Raw genomic sequence first — 24511 nt, forward strand, 5'->3', positions numbered from 1 at the left:
AGGATGGCCCAAGTCCTTGGGCCCTGCACCCCATGGGAGACCAGGATAAGTACCTGGCTCCTGCCATCGGGATCAGCGCGATGCGCCGGCCGCAGCGGCCGTTAGAGGGTGAACCAACGGCAAAAAGGAAGACCTTTCTCTCTGTCTCTCTCTCTCACTGTCCACTCTGCCTGTAAAAAAAAAAAAAAAAAAAAAAAAAAAAAAACAGCCTGCTGCTTGTTTTGTAAATAAGTTTTATTGGAACACAGCCATACTCAGTTATCTGTGTATTATTGCTGGTTGCTTTTGCATGGCAATAGCACTAATAGAGATTTGAGACTGTGTGACCCATTACTCCTAAAATATTTATTGTTGGACCCTTTATGTTAACAACTTGACCTAATAAAGGTATTTTTAAAAGGCTTATTTATTATTTATTTGAAAGAGTTAGAGAGAGAGGAGAGACAGAGATGGAGAGAGATCTTCCATCCACTTGTTCACTCCCTAAATGGCCACAAATGGCTAAAGCTGAGCCAATCTGAAGCCAGGAGCCAGGAGCATCTTCCAGGTCTCCCACATGGGTGCAAGGGTCCAAGCACTTGGGCCATCTCCCACTGCTTTCTCAGGTATGTTAGAAGGGAGCTAGATCAAAAGTTGAGCAGAGAACAGTAATGTGAATATTGCAGAATAGGGAGGGAGCTCACTGATAGTCCAGGAAAAGATAGTTTAATAAAAGTGGAGATAGTGTAGTCTCAGGGAAGAGGGTAAAAACTGCAGAGGAAACTCTTCCAGAATTAGAGGGGCATGATGGATCTACGTGGAGGACATGGGCACCTACGGCTCAGGAGCCCAGCTGCCAAGAGCCTCCACACCAGTGCTGGAAAGAGAGGTGAGGTGAAACTGTAGTAGCCCAAGACACTGGCAGAAAAGCAGCAGGAAGAGCCTAGAGGGAACGAGGCTTGAAGCTCCATGGGGGAAAGTACACCAGCCTAACTAGAGGAGAGAAAAAAATAAAAGGGACAGTTCAGACATGATTCTCTCCACACACCTTACAAAGGCTTGAGATACAATAGAGCAGGTGCCATTTTGGATATATGTAACAGCTGCGCCAGCTTGGGGCTGTGCCTGCCCTCAACCAAACAGAAAAACCTGACTCTGGTGAGGAGTAATAACAGGAGACTAAGACCTAGTGAATGTGTGGAGCTTGTGAACTGGGACTATGAAAAAAAAAAACTGAGGGTGTGTGGGAGAACTCATGGTGTAGCTGAGACGTAAGTAGTCTCAGTGGGAGACACCACAAACTCGGGTGGCTTTGGCTACCTGGTGAGAGACATTGCAGGGGAATCTGAGCTTACACTGAGGACTGCACAGATCCTTTGTGTGGTCCTTTGGACAGAGCAGACAAATATTATACCCACTGGGGCTAGCACTCAGGCACTGATTGCCATCGAGGAGAAGAGCTCAGCTGAGTGGAATTACTTCCCTTCCGAATAAAAAAAAGAGAGAAGATTTACCATGCCAAACCTGGGTGTGTCACCTTTGGCACACCTTTAACCCTGAAGAACTGAACAGAGTTGTCTGGCCACACACACCACAAGCCTCTAAAGATTCACCAAAAGCAGACAGTCCAGTTAATCTAGAGTCAGAGTATAATGAGAAAAGCCACCACAGAAAAAAAAAAAAAAGAAGAAGAAGAAGAAACCAAAGAATATCTCCACAGTGCCAAACACAAACAACAAATGCAAAAACTCAGGAAACAAGAACAAGGAAGACATCATGATGCTCCCAAATGACCATGACACTCCAATACAAGATTATGAGATGATGAGATAGAAGAAATGCAAGAAACAGAATTCAAAAATTTATGATAAGAACATTTAGAAGTTATCAAAAACAAATGCATGAATTACAGAAATCCATACAGAACATGACAGAAAAATCTCTTGTGAAAATTAAATCTTGAGGAATCAAAATGAAATGAGGAATTTAGTAGAACATGAAATTGAGATATTGAAGAGAAATCAAAATGAAATGAGAAATTCAATAGAACAAGTAAAAAACACATTTGAGAGCCTTAAAAACATAATCAGTGAGTTGGAAGAGAAAATATCGGACTTAGAAGACAGAACACAGGAAAGTATACAGTCAAACAAAAAAAAAGAAGAGGAAATTATAAATCTAAAAATATCGTCGGGAATCTACAGGATACTATTAAAAAATCCCACATTCGGGTTCTAGGAGTTCCTGAAGGCATGGAGAGAGAGAAAGGATCAGAAGGCCTTTTTAGTGAGATACTAGCAGAAAACTTCCCGGGTTTGGAGAAGGACAGAGACATCCAAGTACAGGAAGCACATAGAACCCCCAATAAACATGACCAAAAGAGATCCTCACCACGACACATTGTAATCAAACTCACCACAGTGAAACATAAAGAAAATATTCTAAAATGTGCAAGAGAGAAACGTCAGATTACTCTCAGAGGATCTCTAATTGGACTCACAGCAGACTTCTCATCAGAAACCCTACAGGCTAGGAGGGAATGGTGAGATATAGCCCAAGTACTAAGAGAAAAAAACTGCCAGCCCAGAATAGTATATCCTGCAAAGCTCTCATTTGTGAATGAAGGTGAAATGAAGACCTTTCATAGAAAACAGAAATTGACAGAATTTGTTGCCACTCGTCCAGCCCTGCAAAAGATGCTTAAAGATGTGTTACACACAGAAACAAAGAAACATGGCCATCAATACAAAAGAAGGTAAAGGAAGAAAATCTCTCAGTAAAAGATCACAGGAAGTTCAAAACATATATTAGAAAATATCTTGGCCGGCGCTGTGGCTCACTAGGCTAATCCTGCACCTTGCGGCGCAGGCACACCGGGTTCTAGTCCTGGTTGGGGCGCCAGATTCTGTCTCGGTTGCCCCTCTTCCAGGCCAGCTCTCTGCTGTGGCCAGGGAGTGCAGTGGAGGATGGCCCAAGTCCTTGGACCCTGCACCCCATGGGAGACCAGGATAAGTACCTGACTCCTGCCATCGGATCAGCATGGTGCGCCGGCCGCTGTGGCCATTGGAGGGTGAACCAACGGCAAAGGAAGACCTTTCTCTCTGTCTCTCTCTCTCACTGTCCACTCTGCCTGTCAAAAAAAAAAAAAAAGAAAGAAAGAAAGAAAAAAAGAAAATATCTTTGGCAAATGGCAGGGCAAAGTCACTACTTATCAATAACCACATTGAATGTAAATGGTCTCAACTCTCCAATTAAAAGACACAGTTTGGCTGAATGGATTAAGGAACAAAACTGATCTATTTGCTGCTTACAAGAAACACCTCTTTCCAACAAAGATACATACAGACTGAAAGTGAAAGGTTGGAAAAAGATATTCCATGCCAACAGAAACCAAAAAAGAGCTGGAGTAGCCATCTTAATATCAGGCAAAATAAACTTTAACACAAAAACTGTTAAGAGAGACAAAGAGGGGCACTATATAGTGATTAAGGGATCAATTCAACAGGAAGATGTAACTATTATAAACTTATATGCACCTAATTACAGGGCACCAGATTATTTAAAAGATATGTTAAGGAACTTAAAAGGAGCCTTAGATTCCAATACAATAGTACTGGGGTCTTCAATAATCCACTCTCAGAAATAGACAGATCAACCAGACAGAAGATCAACAAGGAAACAGCAGATTTAATCGACACTATAGCCCAGATGGATTTAACATATCTACAGAACTTTTCATCCTACACTTAAAGAATACACATTCTTCTCATCAGTACATGGAACCTACTCTAGGATTGACCACATACTAGGCCATAAAGCAAGTCTCAGCAAATTCAAAAGAATCGAAATCATACCATGCATCTTCTCAGACCACAATGGAATGAAGCTGGAAATTAGCAATTCAAGAATCCCTAGAGCATATGCAAACACATGGAGACTGAACAACATGCTCCTAAATGAACAGTGGCTCATAGAAGAAATCAAAAGAGAAATCAAAAACTTTCTGGAAGTAAATGAGGATAACAACACAACATATCAAAACTTATGGGATACAGCAAAAGGTAGAGAAACAATCCAAATGACCATTGATGAATGAATACAGAAAATGTAATAAAAACAGACAATGAAATAGTAAAATAGTATTCAGAAAATGGCATTTAAAAAATTGGCAGATAGAGGTCACCTGTTCATAACCCCCACAACAAGAATTCTGCACCCATCCACAGACAAAATTCTTACTGTAGGAGCCTTGAGATTCAGGTAGAAGGCTGTGGAAATCTGGTGAAACCTAAGACCTAAGAGGATCATATCCAGAATGCAGGCCTGCACCTGGGAGACAGATGACAATAAGCCTAGAAATGGCCCAGTTCTCCCAAGGATATTGGCTACAGCCTTTTTTTTTTTTTTTTTTGTAGCCAAAACCATCTGCCAGGGGTTCTAGGAGGAATCCTATGTACCAACACCTCAGCAGAAGGCAAACCTGCGTGTTGACATCAGCCTTGGCATTGACTGTTGGTGTTTTCCTATGGCTCAGCTCCAACTTTCCTCAGATGTGACCCAAGCTTAGTTCTTGCACAATGATCCAAATTTGCCTGTAACTCACAGCCTATCTGTCTGAACCTCCATGACAGACTTGTCAGCCTGCATCCCACAACAGATTTTTTGGAAGTCCAGTCTAGTTCTAGTCCCTCTTTCAGAATTATCCCACCTATGTAGGAAACTGCTTGGAAATGTATACCCATGTAAGCCACTGAAATGGGCTCACAGGCCTCTGTCGCGTGGTGGATTCTGATTCTGAAGGGGGTTCCTGTCTTGGCTCCAATCATTTTCATGGTATTTGGCAAACTGTCTTGCACGTGCATGAAACTGTTAAGAGATATGCCCCTGTGAGGGCTGCCAGAGCAGACTTGCTGTCCTACAGCAGATCCTAAGGGGGCCCAATCTGAGTTCTACCTCCTCCTGATGAAACTGAGCAGCTTTCATGCCTGTGCAGGGAACTGTGGACACATATACTCATCTGGGCCACCAAGACCAGCTCTCTGAGCTCAGGTTCCTGGTTTGCTTCCCCATACATCCCGGGTGTCCTCCTTGGGTCTTTCCCTGGGTCATCCAGACTGGGACACTGTTTCACCTCAGAGTCCTTGTAAGACTTGGGGAAACTTGGGCTTATGAGAGCTATACTTCTAAAATAGTTGCAGTGGTCACGGGCTTAGAAAACACAAGCCAATCTCCTCAGAACTTATGAAAAGACTTAGTGAAGAAGAAAAAGCACAAAGAAAGCCAAATGTTGGAGGCTAAAATTGATACCTATTTTTCCAATCAATAGACATCAATGCATGCCTGCAATCAAGAGCAAGCAGAGAAATATGACCTAAGCAGAGTGACAATGTGTCAGCAACTGACACCAATGCAATGGAGATATATGATCACTCAGGCAAAAAATTCAAAACAGCTGTTTTAAGGAAGTTAGGTGAACTTTAAGAAAACAGAAAAACTAGAAAATTTTCCAATTTAACAGACATTGAAATAATTTTAAAATGTCTAATGGCTCTTTTACGATTTGGACACTAAAGAATGGGTCTTGCAAAGAAGGGTGGTGAGAAGAAAAAGGACTCTTCTGCCATAATGAGGTGGTGACCAGTGAGTGCACTGTCAGCATTCACAGGCACATCCATGGAGTGGGCTTCAAGAAGCATGCACCTCAGACACTCAAGGAGATCTGGGAATTTGCCATAAAGGAAATGGAAACTCCAGATGCGCATCAATACCAGATCGACAAAGCTGCCTAGGCCAAAAGAACAAGAAATGTCCCACACCACATCCATGTCAGGTTGTCCAGAGAACATAACGAGGATGAATATTCACCAAATAAGCTGTACACTTTGGGTACCTATTTATCCATCACTACCTTCAAAATTCTGCAGACAGTCATGTGGATGATAACTGTTAATAGTCAAATTTATAAAACTGCAAAAAAAAAAAAAGAAATACTGGAGCAAAAAATTGCAATGAATAAAATGAAAGATGTAATAAAAATCAGTAACAGCAGAAATGATGCAACAGAAGAATCTGTGAACTCAAAGACAGGTTATTTGAAAATATACATTCATTGAAAATAAGAAAAAGGAATGAAAAATGCCTATGGGATTTATGGTATAGTGTTAAAAAAGCAAATGTGCAAGTCATTAGTGTTTAAATGAGTAGAGAAAGGGGCCATCACTGTGGTGTATTAGGCCAAGCCTCTGCCTGCTGTGTCAGTATCCCATATGGATACAGTTTGTGTCCTGGCTACTCCACTTATGATCCAGTTCTTGGGAAACGCAGCAGAAGATGGCCCAGTGGGAGACCCAAATGAAGTTCCTGGCTTCTCGCTTTGGCCTAGCCCAGCCCTGGCCATTGCGACTGATGTGCTTTAGAAATTTTAAAGATTTATAAAAATAATATATAAAGGAATATAGCTACTGAAAAATTAATTTTGGGGCCAGCGCTGTGGTGCAGCGGTTAAAGCCCTGGCCTGAGGCACCAGCATCCCATATGAGCGCCGGTTCTAGTCCCGGCTGCTCCGCTTTCAATCCAGCTCCCTGCTATGGCCAGGGATAACAGTGGAAGATGGCCCAAGCCCTTGGGCCCCCATACTCACATGGGAGACCCGGAAGAAGTGCCCGACTCTTGGCTTCAGATTGGCGCAGCTCTGACCATTGCGGCCATCTGGGGAGTGAACCAGCAGGTGGAAGACCTATCTCTCTATCTCTACCTCTATCTCTAACTCTTTCAAATAAATAAAATTAATCTTAAAAAAAAAAGAAAAGGTTAATTTTATGACTATGTGTAATACCTTTCTATTTAATATATATGCCTGAGGTATTATTCAGAAATACGCTAAAACAAAAGTAAACCTTAGTGGCTACTATTTTTTATTTTTTAATGTAAATTAGGAGACAAGAATAGTTAAAATAGGAATAGTTAGAGCTCTCCCAACAATCAAAGATTTTTCTCCTTATTTTTAATTTTTTTTTTTTTTTTTTTTTACAGAATAAAGGAAGAAGAAGCCGTATGGTAGTTTGGACAGAAAATGAAATTTACCTCGGATACTCTTCCTTTAAATACTTTCAAGTAGGAACCATAAATGAACTGAAAAGTCTTCTACATGTGTCGCCAGCTGCCACTCTGAGGATACACAACATTGAGTATTCGGCACATCCTGTGGAACTTGCTGTGTTTTTAAGTTACTGTATCACATGCACTGTCACCAACAAGATTTGCATGGTGATATATAATGAAGATTTAAGACAGTGGGTGTTCCAAGACTTTGCACTAGATATCCCTGTTGACAGTTTTTTAGTTCCTCATTTTTTGTTTTCATCATTGCCAGAATTAGTACTCAGGGACAGACATACTATCTATTATTGTTACCAAAATTTCACTGTTACTGGAATTGTACAGACCACTGCAGGACATGGAAATCTGTCATTATTATCAGATAACAGCATTATTCATGACATTTTTACAGGTGAGACATTCTCATTCTGCTAAAATTATTCTAAATTTCACTGTATACTTTATGTTTTTGGTTTTGTTTCGTTTTGTTTGTTTTTGTTTTTGTTTTTGACAGGCAGAGTTAGACAGTAAGAGAGAGAGAGACAGAGAGAAAGGTCTCCCTTTTCCGTTGGTTCACCCCCCAAATGGCCGCCACAGCCAGCGCACTGCAGCTGGTGAGCTGCACCGATCCGAAGCCAGGAGCCAGGTGCTTCCTCCTGGTCTCCCATGAGGGCGCAGGGCCCAAGCACTTGGGTCATCCTCCACTGCCTTCCCGGGCCATAGCAGAGAGCTGGACTAGAAGAGAGGCAACCGGGAAAGAATCTGGCACCCCGACCGGGACTAGAACCCGGGGTACCGGCATTGCAGGCGGAGGATTAGCCTAGTGAGCCACGGCGCTGGCCCACTCTATACTTTATGAAGATGTAATCATTTTAAATACACAAATATATAATGCTTGTTAGTAGGTAAAGGTGCACATTTTACCACCTACAAAAGAATACTTCTTGATTTTAAATTCAATTAACACTAACTAGGATATCACACAGACACGTGGCCAACTGGAGTCCTTTTTCCCAGAGCTTTATTTTGGTCAGTCAGCAGGTACTAATTCAACAATTGACATGGGCATCATCTGTATAGGAGCTGCTGTGGTGTTGTGTTAGTCCCCTAGGATTACCATACAAGTACCACAAACCAAGCTGTGTAAAATCGCAGAAATATATTCTCTCAGGTTCTGGAGGCCAGAGGTCAGAAATCAAGATGTTGCTGGGGTCCTATTCCCCCTGGAGCCTGTGGGGGAATCTTTTCTTGCCTCTTCCTGGTTTACAGTGGCTGCCTGGTGATCCGTGCCCTTTTTGGCTGGCAGCTGCATCATTCCAGCCCCTGCCCTGTCCTCACATGGCCTTCTCCATGTGTGTCTCTGTCTTCACGTGGCCATCTTGTTGTAAGCATACCAGTTATATTAGAGTAAGGGCCCACCCTACTCCAATATGACTTGATCCACACTACATCTGTCATGAACCTATTTCCAAATAAGGTCACACTCTGACGTAGGAACCAGGGCTAGAACTTCTTCCACATCTCTTTTTGAAGGGACATAGTTCAAGCCACAATGCATTATTTTTTTTTTTTGACAGGCAGAGTGGATAGTGAGAGAGAGAGATTGAGAGAGAAAGAGAGAGAGAAAGGTCTTCCTTTGCCGTTGGCTCACCCTCCAATGGCCGCTGTGGCCGGCGCACCACGCTGATCCGAAGGCAGGAGCCAGGTGCTTCTCCTGGTCTCCCATGGGGTGCAGGGCCCAAGCACTTGGGCCATCCTCCACAATGCATTATACTAGCTTTAGGTAGAACTGTATTCAAATCTGCAAGCATTTAATTTCTCTTAAGCCTCAGTTTTCTAATCTGTTTGTTATGAATTGAACAGAATTTGGCTCCACAAGCTCATGCAGCTTTTTAAACTCTGATTTCTTATGTTAAGGTTGATGGATTAAGGGTGGAGGCTTGGTGTTATTATGGTGTCTGAGAGGTGGATCTGATGGGAGGGCTTCAGGTCCCTGAGGGCGTGCCCCCAGAAGGTAGCTCTCACAGGAGGACTGGTTATTTCAGCCGAGGTTAGCCTAGTTTCTCTCTCTGTCTCCTGTGGTCATTCTACCACATCTGCTCCCCACTGCGACCTTCTGCCGGATGCCACACTAATGGGAGTGCCACCCTGCGCTCTGAGCCAGATCAACCTCCTCTTCCCAAGAAACTCTCCTCAGGTATTTTAGTTGCAGTAACAGAAGGCTGACTGATATAATACAGAACTGGCATGTTCATGTGGTAAGGGGTTGTATAAAATGTACTTAAAGAATGCTTGGCAGGTGTCATTGTTTCTGATTTTATTTTGTAAGGTGGTCTACTAGGAAACACAAAGAAACTGACCCTCAAGGAATCTATTTAGGAGACAGAACAACCATAGAATTTAAAGAAAATATCACTGTAATTTTAACCACTTTTTTTTCCAAGAGGAGTTTTATTGATGGCTTTGGTTCATTCCCTTCCAAAAGACCAAATGAAGTGAACAGTGGTAACCTTTAGATTTTATTGTCTTCATAACAAAACAGAAGACGAAGATTAGAACTGGATCACTTGCCCCTTTCTCTTCTTATCTCCTCCCAATTCAAAGTGTTTACATCTCTTAATAGCCAACATTCTCTTGGATCTGCAGTTGGGCTCCACACACTCAAGCCTCAGCACAATCTTGTTTGTAGTTTTAGCCTTTTTCCGGAAAATCGGCTTAGTCTGTCCCCCATAGCCACTCTGCTTCCTATCATAACGCCGCTTTCCCTGGGCATACAGAGAGTCTTTGCCCTTATACTGTGTCACCTTGTGGGGCTGGTGCTTGCCACACTTCTTACAGAAGGTCCGGCGGGTTTTTGGAACGTTCACCATGTTGCCGGAACGCTATCGGCTCGGAAAGAAAACAACCACTTTTTCTTGACCCCATATTACCCTTCAAGTCTCAACAATTCAATTTTCTGCTCCTCTTTACAACAAAAGTCCGCGAAATATTGCTACAATCTCTCTCATTCTTTTCCTTCTCTTTTTATTTTGAAAGACTTATTTATTTGAAAGTCAGAGTTACAGAGAGATGGAAGGAGAGACAGAGAGAGATCTTCCATCTGCTGTTCATTCCTGAAACAGCAGCGATGGCCAGGGCTGGGCCAAGCCGAAGCCAGGAAACAGGAGCTTCTTCCGTGTCTCCTACATGGGTGCAGGGGCTCAAGGACCTGGACTGTTAGGGTCTGAAAAAGCCCACCACCCGAGGAACGACTCCAAGAGACTTTTCTCTCATGCAACCAGCAAAGGGTTAAAGATTTATTGATTATCCAGCATGCTGGGGCTGTCTGATCATACATGAGCAGAGCAGACCCAAATACCCAAAGGTTAGGGTTTATAAAGGCAAAAACCGCAAAACCGGGAAGGAGGGAATACACGGTTGCTATGCATGGTTGCTATACACAGTTGCTAAGATCAAAAGAGAGTACATAAAATCAAAAGAGAGAGGGGTATTATGGGGGGGAAGCCATTGTAATCCATAAGCCGTACTTTGGAAATTTATATTCATTAAATAAAAGTTAAAAAAATAAAAAAAAGAGAGAGTATGTGGTTACTGGGGTCAACATAACCTAAAACCTAAGTGAAATTAATATTTATCATAATCTTGACAATATCAGTTACAATCTTACAATTAGAATTAGGACTTGACATTAATGTAAGACACAGACAAATCACATCTTCATTATTAGCCCAGGTAACCTAGGTGCAACCTTTCTACTTTTAAGCTTGAGCAATCATGCTAGGGGGTTTTTGTGCTCTGCCAAGGGTGATGTAGTGCACTGCTATTGTCCAACTATTTGAGATCATAGTTTCAGACCAGAGTCTCACGGTGGGGGGGTGCTTTCTCAGAATGGAGTCTCAAGTGCTCCAAAATGGAGTCCCTACTGTCAAGGTGTCTTATTTTTACAGCTGTACCAGGAAGGTTTAAACCTGTAAGCTTAAGCTTAACTTTTTACACCCGCACATATACAATTTTAACTCTTCAGGACCATCCTCCTCTGCCTTCCCAGGCCATTAGCAGGGAGTTGAATGTGAAGTGGAGCAGCCAGGACTCTAACTAGCACCCATTTAAGATGCCAGTGCTGCAGATGGCAGCTTAATTTGCTGTGCTGGCCTGCCTGCCTGCCTGCCTGCCTTCCTTCCTCCCTTCCTTACTTCCTCCCTCCCTCCCTCCCTCCCTCTCTTTGTTTCTTAAAATTTGTTTATTTGAAAGTCAGAGAGGGAAAGACAGAGAGATCTTCCATCCACTGGTTGGTTCACTTTCCAGGTGGCCTCAGTTGTTGGGGCTGGACCAGGCTGAAGCTGAGAGTCAGGAGCTTCTTCCGGTTCTGCTATGTGGGTGCAGGGGCCCAAGCATTTGGGCCATCCTCCGCTGATTTCCCAGGCATATTAGCAGGGAGCTGGATCAGAAGTGGAGCAGCCAGGACTTGAACCTGTGCCCATATGGGATGCCAGCGCCACAGGCGGCAGCTTTACCCGCTGTATCACAGTGCCAGCGCTTCCCCACCTCATTCTTTCTTAAAGCCAGTTTCGTCTTACTTTCCACAAACACTGCTCTTGTCAGGGTCATCAGCAGCCTCCACATCTCTAACCCAGTGGTCACTTTTCAGTCACCTGACATGACCTATCAGCAGCCTTTGAAACAACTCAGCATGGCCTCTTTTTGACACTTTTTTTCCACTTGACTTCTCAGAGAAATTTTCTTTGATTTTCCTCCTGCTTCCCTAGCGACCCCTCCTCAGCCTCTTTTTTTATCATCATCATCATGATTTGCATTCACCCTTTGTCCTCTGCCTGTGATCCCTAAACTGCCCTTGGTCCTCATATTTCTATCATCCTTGTTGCTGTAACATAGACGACCAGTAGTCTTCTCAGACTGAACACATCCCAGACTGAATTCTTGATACTGTCATCCATACCCCTGCCTGCTCCTTCCCCTGTGTTAACTTCTTGTAAATAGCAATAATCTCCTTCCAGGCTTTCAGGTCACAGATTGTTTTGTTTTGCTTTGTTTAAATTTGAGAGTGCAGAGAGACAGAGCTTCTGTCTGCTGATTCACTCACCAAATGCCTGCGGCAGGAGCCAGGAACTCAGTCCAGGGCTCCTACCTGAGTGGCAGGGACTCACATACTTGAGCCATTGCCTGCTGCCTCCTAGGGTCTACATGAACTCCAGCTTCCTAGTTGGAGTTGGGTATCAAACCCAAGTACTGCAAACTGGGATGCAGGCATTCCAGCCTGAGTCGGGCTTTTTGTTTGTTTGTTTGTTTGTTTGTTTTAACCAAAGTGGGCTACAGGCCTTTTTAAAGTTTTCTTTTGATTAATATAAATAATAGATTTTATGTATTTCTTAGATACAATTTCAAAGATAATCATATTTCCCTCCCTCCATCAAACCCCTCCTTCCTTCCTTCCTCTTTTTTAATTTTTGCAAAAACCTAATTTCAATCTACTCTATAATCACAGGTTCATCGTAATAATGAACATGTAAAAAAGCAGAAAGGCCACAGTTCCACAGGATATAAACAAAGTAAAAAACAACAATCAGATCATACAATGCCAGCCAGAGTCTTAACTACTAGGCTTAACCCCACCCCAAGGTCACAAATCATGATCTCATCCTTGCATCTTCTTCTTGTGCATCCCACAACCAGTCTATTGGCAGATGCTGTTGACTGTACCTGAAAAGTATGTCTCAGCTCTAATCCCATCTCCCTGCTCCCGCTCTAATCCAGTCACCATCCTCTCCTTCCCAAACACACAATAGGTTGTTCCCATGGTCTCCCTGTTTTCACCCTTGCAACTCCATCTTCCACCACATTAGAATCCACCTGGCAGCCAGAGTGAGTGTTTAAAACAAGATATAAAACTTTATTATTCTTTTGTTTAAAACTCTCACTTGACTTCCTGTTTCACTCAGAATAAAATCCAAAACACTTACCATGGCCTAAAAATGTTGAAGTGATCTGATCTGGCCCCTGATGTCACCTACTGTCACATGAGCCTTCATTGTGCCCATGCCCACAGACTAGCCTCTTTGCTATTTCATATGCTAAGAACATTTGTCACCTTGACATATGCTAAGGACATTTATCACCTTGATATCTATGTGGCTCTTATTTACTTAGTCTATAGTTAAGTGCAGTGTCACCTTATCAGAAAGCCTGTGACCCTGACCTGCCCACTCTGCTCTGTGCCTCCTATGTTATTATTTGTATTGTCTAGTAGATTATATGTGTACTTACTTATTACCTGAATCTTCCACTAGAAAGCAACCTCTGTGTGACTTTGTCACAGTTTTTGTTGCTTTACCCACAGTATCCAGAACAGCATACAATAAGTGCTTTTTGGAATAAGTTAACGGAAAAGAAAAAGCATTCCTTGAGCACCCATTGTCTACAAAGCTCTCTGTTAGGAGTTGGAACTATCACAGTAAATGGGACATGATTTCCAGAATTTATTAAGTTGCGGAGGATAAAGACAAGTGAACATGCAAATAAAGCAGGATGTTTAATTCTATGACAGAGCCAATAACAATGCCATAGAAACACATAGATTGACTCCCACCCAGCAAAACCTGGGGCTAAGGGGCATAGGGAAGGCTTCCTGGAAGAAGTGGTACTAAACTGACATCTGTTGAGCAGGTGCAGATTATTTAGGCAAGGAAGATGGTGACAAAAGTAGGGGGGGTCACAATGACCCAGAGACAATCAGTGGGGTGCATTCTAGAACATGAAAGGCCATAAACCGCAGAGAAAGCTCTCCCTGGACAAAGGAGTTTCTTCTGGAAAAAATAAGTACGATCCAGATTGTGAAATAATCTTATAGCCATATTTTGTTTTCTCCTAAGGCCCTAGGGAGTTTTAACAAGGTTTTAAGCAAAACATAAGCAAAATGATATTTCTGCTTTTAAAAGACCGTGGTCACAGTAATGAGATAAGAATAGAAAGATAAATTGGGGGGACCAGTTTTGTGGTACAGCAGGTTAAGCTTCTGCCTGTGATGCCAGCGTGTCATATGAGCATGGTTTGATCCCAGGCTGCTCCACTTCCAATCCAGCTCCCTGCTCATGATCCTGGAAAAAAGTGGAAGATGGTCCAAGTACTTGGGCCCTGGCCAGCCATATGGGAGACCTGGATGGAGTTCCAGGTTCCTGGCTTCAATCTGGCCCAGCCCTGGCCATTGCAGCCATTTGGGGAGCGAACCAGGAGATGGAAGATCTCACCACCACCCTCACTCCTGTCTGTAATTCTGCCTTTCAAATAAATAAATAAAAACTTTAGAAAGAGAAAGACAAATTGAAGATCCTAAATAGCAACTTTGAGTGTTGCTGTATAGAAATGCTGAAATCAAAGGAGTGCATGCAGTATGAAGTTAAAAGCCCTCATCTCTCAGTGTTCCCATTTCTCAAATAACTCACTATTGACAAGCTTCTGTGACTTTGTCCAGACTTTTAAAAAAGGAAATATATAATGTGCCAGGCCAGCGCTGTGGTGTAGCCAGTAAAACCTCCACCTGCAGTTCCAGCATCCCATATGGGGACCAGTTCAACTCTTAGATGCTGCACTTCCAATCCAGCTCTCTGCTATGGCCTGGGAAAGCGATAGAGGATGGCCCAATTCCTTGGGCCCCTGCACCCACGTGGGAGGCCCAGAGGAAACTCCAGGCTCCTGGCTTCAGATCAGCCCAGCTCTGGCTGTTGCAGCCATCTGGGGAGCGAACCAGCGGATGGAAGACCTTTCTCTGTCTCTCTCTCTCCCCTTCTGCGTCTCTGTAAATCTGCTTTTCAAATAAATAAATCAATCTTAAATATATATAATAAGTATAATTTCAAAGCAATACATTAAATATTAAACTAATACCATTTCAACCACTGCCTAATGTCCCAGTGTCTGTGTATACTATTGCTGAGCTCACAACATGCCTCAGTTCTTTTGCTACTGTAAATAATGCTACAGAGAATACACATACACACCATATACAAGTATTCCTGTGCTCTAGATGACTAGATACAGAATTCTGAATCAGAGGTTATGTATTTTAAAAATTAGTGAACTCTTCCCAATTACTTTCCTTCAAAGCTTGTCATGTCTAAACTTCTCCAAAAGTATTAGAAAAATGTCGGTTTTCATGAGATCTCTTTCATGTTTACCAGTTGTAGGGAAAAGGATGTGTGATTCTCATTTTATTACACATATCTTTATAATTACCCACTATGCCTAGTTTTTCTTGTTTATTGACCATCTTGTGTAGATTGTTTATTCATTCAGTGTAGACATTTCTGCTTTGGGTTTTTTTTTTTAAGATTTTTATTGATTTTATTTGAGAGGTAGAGTTACAGACAGTGAGAGAGAGAGAGAAAGGTCTTCCTTCGTTGGTTCACTCTCCAGATGGCCGCAACGGCTGGAACTGCATCCATCCGAAGCCAGGAGCTAGGCGCTTCTTCCCAGTCTCCCACACGGGTGAAGGGGCCCAAGCACTTGGGCCATCTTCTACTGCTTTCCCAGGCCATAACAGAGAGCTGGATTGGAAGTGGAGCATCCGGGACTAGAACCAGCGCCCATTTGGGATGCTGGCGCCCCAGGTGGAGGATTAACCCACTGCACCCCAGCGCCAGCCCCATGGGTTATTTGTCTATATTGATGCAATCTTTATTTATAAGTGTGTCTCTGACACATATTGCAAATATTTTCCCCAATACCTTTGTGGAAGAAGTGTGGTATTTAGAATTTTTACTTTTATGTGGTCAAATTTGTGAATTCTGATACCATAATTTGAAAGGTCTTTCTAGTTATAAAAAAATTAGCATGCAAGTTCATTATTTTTATAATTCTAATTTTTGTTGGTATATTTAATTCATCTGAAATGTGTATTTCATCTGGATATGGTTTGTGTGAATTAGGAACCTAAATTATATTTATTTTTATATTTATTTTTCCATTGAAAGCCACTGTTGTTTCAAATCCTTCTTTTATTAGATAAACCTTTCCCACTGATCTGAAATGTCACCTTTAATATGTATGTATTCTTCACATTAACCTGATTTTGTTTCTAAGCTATTCTGTTCCATTAATCTATCTGTACTAACTCAGTATTGTGTTTTGTTTTTTATTTTTTTAAAAGATTTGTTTGAAAGTCAGAGTTACAGCAACAGAAGGGGGGGGAGAGAGAGAGAGAGAGAGAGAGAGAGAGAGAGAGAGAGAGATTGATCTCCATCTTCTGGTTCACTCCCCAAATGGCCACAATGGCCAGGGCTGGGCCAGGTTGAAGCCAGGAGCTGGGAGCTTCTTCCAAGTCTCCCATGTGGGTACAAGGAGCCCAAGGACCTGGGCCATCCTCCACTGCTTTCCCAGGGACTTTAGCAGGGAATTGGATTGGAAGTAGAGTATCGAGGACTGGAATGGGTGCCTATATGGGATGCTGACGCTGCAGACAGAGGCTTAATCTCCTGTACCAGAGTGCTGACCCCTCAATATTGTTTTGATTACTATAGCCTTAAACACCTAATACACAAAATAATTTACTAATTTTCATGTTTATTGACTGCCTTCACACAGTCACAAGAGAAGAATCTTTTTCTAAATACCCAGAACTGTATGTATTGAACTACATTCCATAGATACTTGTTAAGTAGATGACTACGTATTTGCAGTGTTGGGTCTTACCTCCCCGGGGTATTTTATCTTTTCATTATTTTGTTTTCTCTAGTTAGTCTACTCAAATCTTTTATGTCTTTCTGAGTCAATTTTAGAAGTTTGCACCAAATTTTCCTTTAAAAAAATCTCTTGATTTTTATCTAGATTTTTCTACTTCATTGGCAAAGGTTCTTCATTTTAACTTTTAATTTTTTTTTTTTTTTTTGACAGGCAGAGTGGATAGTGAGAGAGAGAGACAGAGAGAAAGGTCTTCCTTTGCCGTTGGTTCACCCTCCAATGGCCACCATGGCTGGCGCACGGCGCTGATCTGAAGGCAGGAGCCAGGTACTTATCCTGGTCTCCCATGGGGTGCAGGGCCCAAGGACTTGGGCCATCCTCCACTGCACTCCCAGGCCACAGCAGAGAGCTGGCCTGGAAGAGGGGGCAACCGGGACAGAATCCGGCGCCCTGACCGGGACTAGAACCCGGTGTGCCGGCGCTGCAAGGCAGAGGATTAGCCTAGTGAGCCGCGGCACCGGCCGTACTTTTAAAATTTTGTATGTACCCATATAATTATATTCTCTTTTTCATGTAAAATTTTGTTTATGCCCCACCTCCTTGTTAGTTTGGCTAGCAAAAGATGTTTATTATTTTTAGGATTTTTTCCCCTTCTTTGTTTTCTTTTCCTTTTGAGAACAAGTCTTAGATTTTATTTATCAAATCTACTTTCTTTTTTATTAAGTTCATTAACTTCAGGTTTTGTCATACTTGTTCACTTCTACTTCCTCTATATTATTTTGATAGTCTGTTACCTGCTTAAGTTAAATGATTGGCTCATTTGTTTTCAGTCCTTTATATTTTCTAAGCACTTAATGCTATAAGATACAAGCATAGGCTGTGACATTTTCTCTGTATGTCTTTAGCTGCATAGCACAAGACTCATACTATTCTCATTATTTTAAAAATAATTTTCATCTTTGATAATTTAGCAATATTTTAAGTCAGTAGTGTGATCAGTGAGAGACGATGGATTCTGTCCCGGTTGCCCCTCTTCCAGGACAGCTCTCTGCTGTGGCCAGGGAGTGCAGTGGAGGATGGCCCAAGTGCTTGGGCCCTGCACCCCATGGGAGACCAGGAGAAGCACCTGGCTCCTGCCATTGGATCAGCATGGTGCGCTGGCTGCAGCGCACCAGCGGCAGCGGCCATTGGAGGGTGAACCAACGGCAAAGGAAGACCTTCCTCTCTGTCTCTCTCTCTCACTGTCCACTCTGCTTGTCAAAAAAAAAAAAAAAAAAAAAAAAAAAGCATATGGGAGGAACATCTAATCCAGATTTATGGGATCAGAAAACTAGGTGTGGAGGAAATGACTAGTAAACTGAAACCAGGGAGACAGTGTTTGTTTTAAATGAGCTTACTGGTTAAAATAGGGGATTGACAGGGTGGCATTATGGTGCAACAGGTTAAGCCGCCACCTGCGACACTGCTATGGGCACTGGCACCAGTCCCCGCTGCTCCACTTCAAATCCAGCTCCCTGCTAATGTGCCCGGGAAAGTAGTGGCAGATGGTCCAAATGCTTGGGCCCATACCATCCACATGATGGAGGTCCAAGGTCCTGGCTTTGGCCTAGCCCAGCCCTGGCTGTTGCAGCCATTTGGGAAGTGAACCAGCAGATGGAAGATCTTTCTTGCTCTCTGTCCTTCTCTTTCTCTGTAATTCTTCCTTTTAAATAAATAAAAATTTAAAAATAGGGGGTTGAGGTAGCATCCTGTGCTGAGTATATGGTATGTGCAAAGATACAGAATTTGCAAGAATATGGCAAGTTTGAAGAACTGAAACTAAATACCTAGATAATTGAGTTTGAGGCAAAGAGGGACAAGAGATGAACCTTCCTAAAGGAAAGAAGGACAATTGTCATGAAACAGTTTGGACATTAAAGATAACCAAAGGACCAGCTCTGTGGTGTAGTAGGCTAAGCCTTCACCTATGGCACTGGTTTGTGTCCCAGCTGTTCCTCTTCTGATGCAGCTCTCTGCTTATGGCCTGGGAAATCAGTGGAAGATGGCCCAGGTTCTTGGGCCCCTCCACCCGTGTAGGAGACCAGAAGAAGCTCCTGGCTCCTGGCTTCTGATGGGCCCAGCTCTAGCCACTGCAGCCATTTGGGGAGTGAACGAGCAGTTGGAAGACCTTTCTCTCTCTGTCTCTCCCTCTCTATGTGTAACTCTGCTTCTCAGTAAATAAATTAAAAAAGATAACCCAAAAATAATACATTATTTTGTTTTGTGAGGTTCTAAATTCAATATATTATGCTGTATTATTATATATAGTGTATTTTTCTACACTATATACTATAGTATACACATACACACACACACACACACACACATATATCTCCTGCAATTACTTTCTCATTCAACACGGAGAAATATTTTATTATATCATCAACCCACATTTTTCTCCCCTCCCACCTTGTAATCTGGTGCATAGACTTATGATTAAGTAAATATAATTAGAATATAATTTATAAAAGTATTACTGATTTATTCAAATTCCAAATGTAAGATGCACAATCACAACATAGCTCTGACTCTTTGAATTCACCTTCCACATTTCAGCCAGTCATCTCCATGTGTTATTTGAAAATTAAAAAATATATACCCCTAGAGACTACATAGAGAGAATGTCTTGAAACCAAACTATGGAATCAAATAGAGCAACTGCAACTTGTACTATATATATATACACACACACATATATATATATATATTTGGTTCTATTCTATATATATATATATATATATATATATATATATATATATATTTGGCAATAGAACCAAAGAAGTTAAGAGTTGTATACTCTACAACCTACTCTGGTTTAGGCAGAATACTCTATTAAATGGAGAAAGTCGAGCATTATCAAAAATGAGTCTGCGAAAGTGGGCTCTGCTTTTTACCACGCCCTCTCCCCTATTTCTTTTGCCCAATTGCATTAGTCTTCTACGGTTAACAACAAAATACCATAGGCTGGGTGGCTGAAACAATAGGGACTTCTTTTCTCAGATTTCTTTTCCCAGCTCTCTGAAGACTGGGAGTTCATGATCAAGGTACCATCAGGATTGGTTTCTCACGAGACCTCTATTCCTGGCTTGTAGATGGCCAGTCTTCTTACTGTATCCTCGTGTGGCCTTCCCCCTCCCAGTTCCCAGAAATGTGTCTTATTATATGGACACCAATCCTATTGGGTTAGGAACCGTGCTTATGATCTCATTTAACTTTAATTAATTCTTTAAAGATCAGATCTCCAAACATAATCATATTGGAGATTATTAGGCTTCAACATACAATTGGAGGGGAGCATAATTCAGTCTACAGTTCCCAATGATACTATTCCTACCATGCCAGTCCTCAGTTTTACTTAATACACTAACTCAAGCTCTTTTTTTTTTTCTCTTTATAAAAGTGATATAGTGAATATAAGGAGAAAATGTATTCAGGAAGAAATGTGAATACAGTGAAGTGGGATAAAATTTCTTCAGTATTGTGTAAGGATACAGGCTCATGTCTACATACTCTATTTTTCTCTAAGTATATAAATACTCAATTATTAGGAAAAATATTTTGGTTAAAAGTACACTTAAATAAAACAGCATGGTTGATAATTAGTTAGAATTATACAAACTTTTCTCTCTTTTTTTCCAGATTATTATGGGAATATTTTGGTAAAAATGGAAAATAATATAATATTTTTTTTCAAGATTAATACTAGAGATGCAGTAAAGCTACATGTATGGCTAAGTGATACAACAAAAACATTATTTATGCTGGGTACATCAGGTGAAATCTATCTCCTGAATGCTTTCAACAATGGCACAATACAAGCACTGGAATATCCCTTAAATCTGGAAATACAAAGTATAGCTTTTAAAACAGAAGATACATGCCCATACTTGGCATTTCATAATAATATTTTTCGTCGATTTTACATTTTGGACAAGAGAGATATCCTGAGACTTTGGGCTCAAATAGTCTATCCAGAAAATATTGGTCTGTATATTATTCTGGAAACTTATGGCCCACAAATATTAGAGATAAAAGAACACCTTCACTATGAAATTGCCTTAGGATACAGCATTAAAACTATGGTAAGTTAATACTTTAAGTTCATTTGATTTTAATAATAATAAAAGAATAATAATTATATTTTTATCAACAGATTTCCCTTATAGGTTTAACTGAGAAAATTAAGAAATGTGTGAGTTTTGAATAAATTACAATATGGTAAGCCATTAATTCCTGATCCACAATTTTCACTTTCAATATACAAGGCCCCCTTGCCATCCAAAAACTTAGTATTTCAGAACTCTTAGATTCCACTTGTATTGTTTGCTCTGTCTTCATCTGTTTTCTGTTGACATGGATAATTTATAGAAAACAGAGGGTTATTCGGCATACAGTTCGGGAGGCTGGCAGGTGTAAGAACACGGCATTGGTATCTGGTGAGGGTCTTTCCACTGCATCGTAGCACAGCGGAGGGCATCCCGTGGTGAGACACAGCAGGCAGCCTGCGCAGATCTCTCTTCTAAAGCCACTCGTGCCATCGTGGGGACCCCATCTCCTTCTGACCTCATCTAGTGCTAATTACCTCCCAAAGGCCCCGCCGCAGATACTGTCAGCATGTGAGCTTGGGGATTAGGCTTCCAACTCGTGAGCTTTTCGGGGACACATTCAAACCACAACAACTTCTTTTTCAATGTGCAGCTTTTCAGTCGAGTGCTGGTATCTATTATAGTATAAAAAGTCGCCTCAAAACCTAAGGGCTTCAAACAAAATCCACTTCTCTGGGTCAACAATTTGCGCTCTGAGTAGTGAAGTAGTTCTGCTTGCTTTATCGGGGTTCACTCATGTGGCTTTGATCACCTAGTGGTTCATCTGTAAATACATGGTATAAAATGTGCTCATTTACATGTCACGTTGGTGCTAGCATTGGGTTACAGATCTAAAAGGCCTCTCTCTGCTCCGTGTGCAGAAGGTCTAGCCTGGAAGATAGATCTAGCTTCTGTTCATTGCAGTCTCAATCTGCAATGTAAGAGCAAAAGCTGCAAGGCCCCTTGAGGCCTAGGTTTGGCCACATTCTATTGGTCAAATCAGATCACAAGACCAGCCCTGATGCACAGGATGGCAAGACAGACTCCCTCTTATGGAGATACAGCAAAGTTACACTGCCAACAGACATGCATACAAGAAAGAGAGGAATTATTGTAGCCATCTTTGCAAGCAGTCCATCATAACAGATATAAACAGTCAAAAACTACACACATTATTTTATATATTGCTTTTCTATTTTTAAGACATTTATTTATTTAAAAGGCAGAGTTATAGGGAGAGAGGGAAAGAAAGAGAGAAGTCTTCCATCCACTGGTTCACTCCTCCAGATGGCCACAAGAGTCAGGGCTGGGCTGGGCTGAAGTCAGGAACCAGGAGCTTCTTCCAGATCTCCCATGTGGGAGACCACTGCTTTCCCAGGCCATGAGTAGGGTGCTAGATCAGAAATGGAGCGGCCAAGACTTGAATGGACACCTATATGGGATGCCAGTGTCATAGGTGAGGGTCTAACTTCCTACACCACAATGCCGGCCCCTATATATTACTTTTCTAGTCAATATTATAATATGAACAGTTTACATGTGACTTCCATTTCTTAAAAAAGATTGTGTAACCCAAGTGGCAGTTTCTATCCCCTCTTTCTCCCTTATTGTTTCAACCTACTTAAACTTATACAAGGAGACTTAAAAGTTCATGGAAAAATAAAATTAAAATATAAGCTTATTTTAGTTCAATAAATGTTGAAATGCATGCATATTAGAGGTTTTCAAAATCTTTAAATAAATTATGCATGGATTTGAAATATTTTTGCAACAAAATTAACTCATTTTTAAATTCCATTTAATATGAACTTCAAAAATGCCATCATAGTGGGCCTCTTATCTGATATGGAACAGAGGGAAGAGTTGAGTCACTTCCAAAGTCAGTTAAAGCAGAGAATCATAAAAAGTAAAACTGCTAAGTAAAACATTTTACTTTAACTTAGATAAATGAATGCATATCTCTTGGTGTTTTTTAATTAAAACAGACAACAGAATTCATGTGTTTCAAAGATACAGTTCTAAGAACATAATATCCCCCTCCCTCCTAGTCAGTGTTGTAACATAGACCAAAGCCTCTTTGAAATAAGACCATTTAGTATATCTCCTCATCTCCTTTCTTGCACAGCCTTATCCATGAAATCATCTGAGTTTCTCTTTCAAATTTTCTTTGAAATGAAAAGCTGTTCAACTTCACTGATATAAATTTAAAAATCACAAAATCATTAAAACTGTTGTAGTATGTCATTCCTATCAGTTTCTTTAACAAATATTTAACACAATGTTTGACAAACCCCTATATTTGTAGCAAAACAGACACACAGGCATTTCTTTGTTGTTGTCGCTTTTGTTTTGATTTTTAAAATTTTCTGTCCCACATAGAAGGAGGGAGCACATGCAGTGCTTGTCTTTCTTGTGTCTGGTTTCCTTCACCCAACCTTGCTGTCCTTTCAGTCTCTTGGAGATAAAAGGGGGCAAGGGAAAGCGTGAGGACACGCCACGTACTGTAGTATTGCGGGACTTCTCCTGTAGGACCTCAACCCTCAAGGTCATGAGTGGGACTAAGAGGGTGGAAACTTAATCCAGCCTTCCAGGAGGTCTGTGGGGCCCTGGGGGCATGCTAGGCGAAGCAGTTCTCTTGAGAAGTTTGTTCTGAAGTCTGAGTCCGGTCGCCCACTCCCCTTCCTGGCCTTACCGTATGATCCTTCCCCTACACACGCTCTGCCATTGCTATCGCCAGCCTCACCAGATGCCAAACCAATGGGGCCATTTGATGTTAGACTCAAATGTCCAAAACTGTCAGCCAAATAAGTCATTTCTCATCATAAATGTAGTTGCCTCAGGTATTTTGTTGTAGTGATGAAAAATTGGCTAAAACACAAAGAAATTGAAGTTCTAGATGTTTGTAGTTTGTATCTAGTATTTAAAAAAAGATTTATTCTATTCATTTGAAAGGCAGAGTTACATAGAAAGAGGGAAAGGGGGGAGGGCCAGCACCATGGAGCAGTAGGTTAATCCTCCGCCTCTGGTGCCGGCATCCCATGTGGACGCCGGTTCTAGTCCCAGCTGCCCCTCATCCAATCCAGCTCTCTGCTGTGGCCTGGAAAAGCAGTGGAGGATGGCCCAAGTCCTTGGGCCCCTGAACCCGCGTGGGAGACCGGGAGGAGGCACCTGGCTCTTAGCTTCGGATCGGTGCAGCGCCGGCCTTTACGGTCATTTTGGGAGTGAACCAATGGAAGGAAGACCTTTCTGTCTGTATCTCCCTCTCACTGTCTGTAACTCTACCTCTCAAATAAATAAATAAAAATAAAAATCTTTATTAAAAAAAAAAAAGAGGGAGAGAGGAAGGGGGGATCTTCCATCCGCTGGTTCACTCTCCAAATGGCCACAATGGTGAGAACTGAGCCAGGCAGACACCAGAAGCCAGCAGCTCCATTCTGGTCTCCCACATGGGTGCAAGGGTCCAGGACTTTTGGCTATCCTCTGGTAGCTTCCCAGGTGCATTAGCAGGGAGCTGAGTCAGAAGCAGAGCAGCCAGGACTCAAACCAATGCTCCAACATGGAATGCCTGCTTTGCAAGTGGCAACTTGCAGCTTAATTCACTGCACCACAGTGCCAGCCCC

General features: G+C 41.8%; 2 protein-coding genes and 1 pseudogene across 2 annotated transcripts in view; 2 read left to right on the forward strand and 1 right to left on the reverse strand.

Moving 5' to 3' along the window:
* Positions 1-24511, forward strand: part of CATSPERE (catsper channel auxiliary subunit epsilon) — a 175277-nt gene that overhangs the window by 92781 nt on the left and 57985 nt on the right. The window contains exons 10-11 of the mRNA XM_089311658.1: positions 7012-7489; positions 20446-20888. Coding sequence (XP_089167784.1) covers positions 7012-7489; positions 20446-20888 — 921 coding nt within the window. The remainder of the gene's footprint in view (positions 1-7011; positions 7490-20445; positions 20889-24511) is intronic.
* Positions 5554-6092, forward strand: LOC149122631 (large ribosomal subunit protein eL31 pseudogene; annotated as a pseudogene).
* LOC100350675 (large ribosomal subunit protein eL42) lies at positions 9569-10314 on the reverse strand. Its single transcript, XM_002717643.6, has one exon. It carries the CDS (start codon positions 9945-9947, stop codon positions 9630-9632), a length of 318 nt encoding a protein of 105 aa, XP_002717689.4. The 5' UTR covers positions 9948-10314; the 3' UTR covers positions 9569-9629.

Source organism: Oryctolagus cuniculus, chromosome 13 (assembly GCF_051225735.1).
Source record: "Oryctolagus cuniculus isolate XC-2025 breed Fujian yellow rabbit chromosome 13, ASM5122573v1, whole genome shotgun sequence".
Lineage (NCBI taxonomy): Eukaryota > Metazoa > Chordata > Mammalia > Lagomorpha > Leporidae > Oryctolagus > Oryctolagus cuniculus.